This window comes from Sinocyclocheilus anshuiensis, unplaced genomic scaffold, assembly GCF_001515605.1.
Source record: "Sinocyclocheilus anshuiensis isolate Anshui unplaced genomic scaffold, SAMN03320099.WGS_v1.1 scaffold1270, whole genome shotgun sequence".
Classification (NCBI taxonomy): Eukaryota; Metazoa; Chordata; class Actinopteri; order Cypriniformes; family Cyprinidae; genus Sinocyclocheilus; species Sinocyclocheilus anshuiensis.
Window position 1 is genome coordinate 798,715 of NW_015555837.1, and position 8,170 is coordinate 806,884.

The 8,170-nt window shown below is 38.2% G+C and overlaps 1 protein-coding gene across 1 annotated transcript in view; it reads left to right on the plus strand.

Annotated features, from left to right (window-relative positions):
• Positions 1 to 8,170, plus strand: part of abcc8 (ATP-binding cassette, sub-family C (CFTR/MRP), member 8) — a 59,990-nt gene that overhangs the window by 47,244 nt on the left and 4,576 nt on the right. Inside the window, exons 26-36 of the mRNA XM_016469834.1 lie at positions 2,087 to 2,253; positions 2,959 to 3,028; positions 3,155 to 3,312; positions 4,821 to 4,913; positions 5,031 to 5,133; positions 5,263 to 5,376; positions 5,452 to 5,572; positions 5,757 to 5,887; positions 6,906 to 6,984; positions 7,077 to 7,185; positions 7,576 to 7,679. Coding sequence (XP_016325320.1) covers positions 2,087 to 2,253; positions 2,959 to 3,028; positions 3,155 to 3,312; positions 4,821 to 4,913; positions 5,031 to 5,133; positions 5,263 to 5,376; positions 5,452 to 5,572; positions 5,757 to 5,887; positions 6,906 to 6,984; positions 7,077 to 7,185; positions 7,576 to 7,679 — 1,249 coding nt within the window. The remainder of the gene's footprint in view (positions 1 to 2,086; positions 2,254 to 2,958; positions 3,029 to 3,154; positions 3,313 to 4,820; positions 4,914 to 5,030; positions 5,134 to 5,262; positions 5,377 to 5,451; positions 5,573 to 5,756; positions 5,888 to 6,905; positions 6,985 to 7,076; positions 7,186 to 7,575; positions 7,680 to 8,170) is intronic.

An 8,170-nucleotide genomic window follows, 5' to 3' on the forward strand; every position in this document is an offset into this window, starting at 1 on the left:
AGACAAGAGAGAAGGTGTTAAGAGCCAGAATCAGACTTCTCACTTTATTAATAGACCACCCCTGTCACTGAGGAAGAGCATGTTGTGGTGGGTTTAGCCTGGAGCTAGCATGTGCTGTGACAGCTCAGATAACACAGTAAAGCTAGACTCCAGTTGTTCAGGGTTAGAGGCGAGGACGTTTATCTAATAAACCTCAGCTTGACTCAGTCTGATGGTTGAAATTGTGCTGCATAGAAGAAGCCTGTGGTCCTCCAGATCTCTGCCTTTCTTATAGACACAGGCCCAGCACAAGCGTTTTGCTTAAATATCCTCACCATCCCATGGGATGCTTGGCACACAGCTATTCTGTGCGATAAGTGCAAAAAATCATTTTTTTTCCAATTCACATGCTCCACTTGAGCAGAGACAGTACCGGATGTCTTATCAGCCTATTTTTTTGTATTTTCACAGCTAGTCATTCTGATCAATACTTAATTCTCCATCAGTGCTTAGGAAATTGCTCAGACCATTTTAAACAGCCACGTAGAATGCAAAGTATACATACTTAACCCTGATTTAGATTTTCTGCTAATTAGTTCTTATGTTTTTTAATGAAGTTAATTCTCATTATTGATGTTTTCTGCTGGAGTTCTGCGGTAATGAATAGCCTTTTAGTCGTATTGATTGCCAATTGATTTTCTTTCAGTTTGTTATTTCTTCAGCGTGTATGATTAGCATTTGGAGGGTTGCAGTACATCAGTCAGAAAGTCCTCAGTCTTGATGTCTAATTTAAATGATTTGCCTCCTAGCAGTGTTATGGATTTTTGCAGCTTGTACGATAAATACTTTTAAGGCCGTTTACACTTGAGGACAATAACTGTAACGACAACAGCTATCACTATAAAGTGTTAATAATCATTCTAATTCTGTGAGAATTGGGAAGTCCACAACACGACTATAATGATAACACCACAGAGAAACAATTTTGTTGGAATCACTTTCAGAAGATTTTTTTTTTTTCCAGCTGAAGAACGATAAAAACATTAACAGCCATTCAGAATCCACCTGACAATGTACAGACTGCAGCAAAATTCAGTTGTCAGTTCACCTTTTAAAGGATTAGTTCACTCTAGAATTTAAATTTCCTGACAATTGACCCCCATGTCATCCAAGGTACGTATTAATGTCTTTCTTTCTTCAGTCGAAAAGAAATTAAGGTTTCTGAGAAAAAAACATTCCAGGGGACTTTAACAGGGACCAACAGGTTTAAGGTCCAAATTGCTGTTTCAAATGGCTCTACATGATCCCAGCTGAGGAATAAGGGTCTTATCTAGCAAAACGATCGGTCATTTTCTTAAAAAAATAAAAATGTATATACTTTTAACCACAAATGCTCATCTTATAGTCCAAATAACAAGCACAAAGACGATTAATAAGCATTACTTATGTGGACATGGCAACCCTTCAAGTTAGCACTTTACGAAGTAGCCTTCCAAACATAAACAAAACAAGACGGCTCTGTTGACCGTGCTTTAGTTAAAATCACCGAACATAACGAGTCTTTGGTAGCTGCAATATTACTTTGGTTAAAAATAGTGGATGCCAAAAGCGTGAGACACCAGAACATTGCTATGGTTTCCATGGTGCCAGTCATCGCAGTTTCAAGAGTGAGTTCAATTCCAGACACACATGAAACAATAATTTAGGGGATTCACTCCTGTATTTAAATGTGGTTGTCATTCCTGAAACTTTACATGACCTTTAAAGAGTTCAAGCATTTAAAGTGACAGGCGACAAAACTGCAGCGCACGCTTATAATACACACAATATTATTGTCCATCGGTGTGGATGCTAATATTGTTATCTTTATGTTTGTAGTTATTGTTCTTGCTGCACTGCAACACTAATATTGGTAAATAAATGCTTAAAATATGCAACTGTTGTACTATGCAAAGTATAACCATGAGAAAACATGTTAGCTTGAGATTAGTCTGACAGAATCACTTACCAACCACTTACATGTGCACAGATATATCCTGCCTTCTACTCATGTGGATACCGAGTGAGTTGGTGTTTTTTTTAACGGTTATCATTGTTCTCCTCACAGGATGTTGGTTTCAGTCACTCATCATACCTGCTGGTGTTCAGTCTGCTGTGCTGTCTGGGTATCATACTCTGTCTGGCCACATCAGTGGCTGTGGAGTGGACAGGCCTGCGGGTGGCCAAAGAACTGCACCACAATCTGCTCAATAATATTATCCTTGCTCCAATGAGGTACATTTCAACCTTCATATTCCTGAAGTGTTTATGTGAATTGTTATTGTATATTGTGTATAATTTGTCATGACCGAGTCACGGTGTATGTGGGTATGTATTAGATGAGAGGACATGAGGTGGGTGGCCATGAACATAGGGTTGAGAGAGTTTATGTGTGTCTTGTTTTATTACTCTTTGCCTGTGTACCCACTCTATGGCTCATTTAGCAAAGCAAACAACGTTTGGGGGATTTAGTGACTTAGTAACACTCTAAGTGCTCATGGGAGGACATCTGGACAGGCAGGGTGATATGCTAATCTGTGTTTTTATTATAATATTGGTTTACCTGCATGTTCTGCGGCCATTAACGGACAGAACCATGAACATGCAAATGTGTTAAATTATTTAAATATCTTGATGTAAAATTTATGTCAAAGTGGGTCGGCTGATGGAGAAAATTTGGAGGTCCCTGTTTTAGGTTATAGTTCAGCCAAAAATTGTCTTTTTTTTGTTTTTTTGTTTTTTTTAAATTGTGTATTTTCGCCATGGAATGCCAAATGAGATATTTATCAGAATGTCATAGCTGCTCTTTTACATGCAATGAAAGTGGATGAGAACTCGCAAAAAAAAAAATGAAATGAAAATGAAAAAAGTGGCCTGTGGCTAAATTTGAAAAAAGATTCAATTCTTTTTTTTCAAATTGTTCCCTCCTTCTCTTTCTAGGCTCTTTGAAACGACTCCTTTAGCAAGCATATTAAACCGTTTCTCTTCTGATACCAATACGATAGATCAGGTATGATGTTACGATACCAAAATCAAATGATGCTTCTGTGTGAGGCAGTATTTTTCCTTGGTTGACTATTAGAACAGCATTTAGCGATAGCTTTTAAATAACTGCATATGAATATTTCTGTTTCAGCACATTCCTGCCACTCTGGAGTGTTTGAGTCGCTCCACGCTGCTGTGTGTGTCAGCTCTGGGTGTGATCTCATACGTCACGCCGGTTTTCCTCATCGTACTCGCACCACTGGCCACCTCCTGCTACTTCATCCAGAAATACTTCAGAGTCGCATCAAAGTAAACAGTCAGATTAATTTATCAGAGGCTTTTATCTTAAACGGTTTACTTTTCCATTGCAGTTGCAATGATTTGTCCATATTTGTTTTGCTTGATTTCAATTTAATATTTATCCTGGAATAATATTGTATATCTCCAAATATTGGTAAAAATCATGTATTCATTGTTAATTTGATGCAGTTTAATCTAGATAATTCTAACATAATTTAGAATTCAGTCACACATTTATTTTTAATACTTAGAGACATTTCTTCCAAAAATGAAATTCTATCATCATTTACTCATCCTCATGCCACCCCTATTGTATGACTTTCATTCTTCATATGAATATAAATGAAGATTTTTAGAAAATAATCCATCTGAAATAGTCCGTATGATGCAATAGGCACCCAGATGTTAACGCTCAAAAAAGCACATACATCCATCATGAAGGTAGTCCATATGACCCTAGTGGATGAATCAATGTCTTCTGAAGAAAACCGACAGGTGTGTATAAGAAAAATATCATAACTGTCATACACGCATTCAAGAAAGTTGCGTTGAGTTGCAAGTTGTGAAGTTTGCACGAAAAGTGGCGGTCCACAAATGCATGTATAAAAGTTGGATGGAAGGCGATGGTTTATAGTTAAAAAAAAAAAACTATAAACAATTACTTCCGCCCAACAGCTGTACGTTCATTCACAATAGGATTGAGTTTATGCTTGAACTAAACATAAACATTAGCATGTTGTGAGTTATGAAGTAAGCATATTGTAAGGTGTGATGTAAAGTTGTGGTAAAGCTAATGCGAAGCACAATTGACGGTCTCTTCTTGCACAAACTTGAGTTTACACTTGACGTAAACGTAAGTGCGTTGTGAAGTGCAAGCATAGAGAAACATCACTTCTTGCTCAAACTTTACAATGCAACAGAAGGTTGAGTTTACATTTGATGTAAATGCAAGCATGTTGAGAAGTGCAAGTGTGAAGTACAGTGGAATAAGTCATGTAAGCTTGACGCTGATTTGAACGCATGTACAACAATCAGCAGGAAGCAATGATTTATAGCTTTTGTACGTTTTGTAAGAGAAAAGAAGAGTTGACGTCAATGCATTGTAAAGTATGATGTAAGCGTGGGCACACTGAAGTGTGTATAAAGCTTGTTGTAAAGCTCACGCGGGAAATGATGTGGAAGCAGCATCACTTCTCGAGCGAGCTTCAATGCAACAACTTCTCAAGCGTAAACTTGACCCTCTCTTGAACGCACGCATTATAGTCAAGTTTATTTTGATTCATTGATTCATCCACTGGGTTTGCATGGATTACTGCCATGATGGTTGTATGTACTTGTATGGACTCATAGAGATGGATTATGTTGCTAAAAACCTTAATCCGTGTCTGAAGAGAGAACGCCATATACATCGGGGGGCGGCGTGAGGGTGAGTAAATGAGAGAATTTTCATATTTGGGTGAACTATCATTTAAGCATTGAGACTGTTTCGTTAAAGTGACCTGCGTGTGTATTTGCAGAGATCTCCAGCAGCTGGAAGACAGCACACAGCTTCCTCTGCTCTCACACTTCTCTGAGACAGTAGAGGGGCTCACAACCATCAGAGCGTTCAGGTGCGCAGAACGATGTTGATCTGTTGACCGTGTCACTCTTCTTCAGTCACTCTGGTTGAAAGCATCTGCTAAATGCTTTCTATATAAACACATTCTTCTGGTACTTTCCTTTCTTAGGTATGAGCCTAGATTCAGACAGAGACTTCTAGAGTTCACAGATGCCAATAACATGGCCTCTCTCTTCCTCACAGCGGCCAATCGCTGGCTGGAGGTCCGAATGGTGCGTTTATAAGCCACACAAGTCATTGTGTTGTTACTATTTGTTCCAGTCTCCATGTGGTCTTCGTTTGATCAAATGCTACCTAAAACAGGCTCAGCAGTAATTGTGATACTGTTGTATCTCCTGCAGGAGTACATCGGGGCCTGTATTGTCCTAATAGCAGCTGTGGCGTCCATCACAAACTCGCTGTACAATCATCTGTCCACGGGGCTGGTGGGGCTGGGACTCACGTACGCCCTCATGGTAAGAACACAAATATACTTTCTACAAACTGATCATCAGTAATATTAGATAGCTTGTGTGTATTTTATCTCTCAGGTGTCCAACTATCTGAACTGGATGGTGCGTAATCTGGCAGACATGGAGGTGCAGCTGGGAGCTGTGAAGAAAATAAAAGCCCTGCTGAGGACTGAACCTGAAAACTACGAGGGTCTGCTGTGTGAGTATCAAGACACACTGGATATCTGAGCCACGTTTATTGACTAGTTGCTTCGTCCTTCACTTTGTGTCTCATTTTCACTGGACTTGTGCACTCAGCATCTTCATTTCCTGTTTTCTCAGTTTCTGTCCGTCTCTGTATAACTTAGGCCTCTTATCTCTTTGGTTAAATGTTTCTCTCTCAGCGGCGTCTCAGGTTCCTGAGGGTTGGCCTCAGCAGGGTAAGATTCAGATCCAGAATCTGAGCGTGAGGTACGACAGCACCCTGAAGCCGGTCCTCAAACACGTCAATGCCCACATCAGCCCAGGACAAAAGGTATGCAATTGAAGTCATATATATTAGGGGTGGAACGGTTCGCGGAAAAAAATCGAACTGTACGGTTCTCCACACACGGTTCGGCACGCGCTTAGGACCGCGGTTCAACTTAAATCTGACAGCGCATCTGTAATATGGTTTGCTATAAATAACACGTAAAACAAACAGGGTTCAGCTAATATATGTTTCTGTTGATGGATACGCATTCTGGCTTCCCAATACACTACAACAACAGCGATGAGAAAAAAACATTCACTGTTGTTCAATGCGAATGCCGTATGCTGGAATATGAGCAGTCATTTATTACGTCATCACCTGGGTGCTGATAGCGCGTGCACAGGTGAGACCTGAACAGCACACGATATCTGTGTTTAAGCTAAACTCGTTTAAGCTTTGCCAGTTTAAACATTTAAGAGCCAGAGGACGCGATTATTTTATTTGTATCTTTACTCTATTGTATTTATTTGTGCTGTTGCTTGTAGTTAGTTAGATTATTCTTATTTTCCTTATTTTTATTTGACAGTATAGTTTTTGCCTAAACATAGCTCGTACTGAAACCGTGACTCTAAAACCGTGATACAAACCGAACCGGGTTGAACTGTTCTGGAACAGTGTTGTAAATACAACTTAACCACTGATTTCTAGATTTTCCTTTCTCGCCCTGAAGATATCACAAGTTCATCAAGTTCGTTGAAATGATCTATCCTCGATCACTTTTAGTCAGCTTTGACGAAACTCCTCTCAGCTAGCACGTCTTTTTACAAATATATCTAAATCTTTTTAAATATTTACAAATATATCTAAATCTTTTTAAATATTTACAATATTTATCTAAATAATAAATTGAATATTATAAAATATTTAAGATATACTCTTTTAAAATATTTTTTAAAAACCAATTAAATTAATTTATAATACATATTGTAATATTACACAATTATTAATATTAAAATATAAAATATGTATTATAACTAAAGGTTAACTCAAAAAAATCCTTTGTTGTTTTGATCTGTTATAGGTTGGAATCTGTGGTCGAACAGGAAGTGGCAAGTCGTCTTTCTCATTAGCCTTTTTCCGGATGGTGGACACATTTGAAGGTGACTCATTTTTCTAGTTGAAGCTAATGTAATGTAAATGACAGAGTATGTATGATATATGGCATGGATTTTAAGTCTGTATGTTTTAACAGGGCGAATAATCATCGATGACATCGATATAGCAAAGCTGCCCCTTCAGACGCTGAGGTCGCGCTTCTCTATTATTCTGCAAGATCCCTTCTTATTCAGCGGAACCATCCGGTGCGTCTCATGAAACCGAATACTACAGAGTCAATGATATTGACACAGTATCCTAGACAATACAATTTTGTTCATTTAAATTAAAAACTCATTTACATTTGAACAACATAATCAGTTTGAATTTGATACATGAGATATGATTTCACAAACGACCTATGTGCATTATGAATGGAAGACAGACAAGCATAAATAAGCATTGACATATTATTTATCACTGCCATTTTCGTTCTAAATGTACCATAGCAACAGTAGAGTGAACTCATTTTTGTTCTGTTTCAGTGTTTTTAAAAGCCTCATCACACATCAGTATGGGACTGAAGAACTGAAGGATTTCTAGGGCAAGCTGAAATTATAATGAAGTTTTACAATACCTCATCTTCTTCTGTTCAGTTTTAATCTAGATCCAGAGATGAAGGCTACAGATGGCATGCTGTGGGAGGCGTTAGAAATCGCACAACTCAAACCAGTAGTTAAAACCCTGCCTGGAGGACTAGGTAAGACCAAACATGCCGGATACTGATAGAAATCCAATGTTAAAGGGATAATTCACCGAAAACAACTCAACTTCATGTCATTCCAAACCTACTGTTTATTAATTTTTTTCTTATGTGGAACATGAAAAATATCCCTTCAATCCATTTAACACCGTAAGCCTGACATACGAAATGACAAAAAAAATGTAAGTGTTTATTTAACCTTTGGAGAAAAACTCTTTGTTGCGTATCGTGTTTAATACATCAGGCTTTTATGGCTCACTATATGATATAATCAGAATATGGAGGAAAAAACACCTCAGTTTTATTCAGAGGCCCAAACTAAGCAGAAATGTGACCCTGGACAACAAAACCTTAACCTCCTGAGACCCTGCATCCTCATATGAGGACATTATATTTTAGTGTATTTCTCTGAGACCATAATGCCACAGTTTTAAGTCTGGATGTCCTGTACAGAGCACATTCAGGGCTTTTCAGAGATACTAAATGTT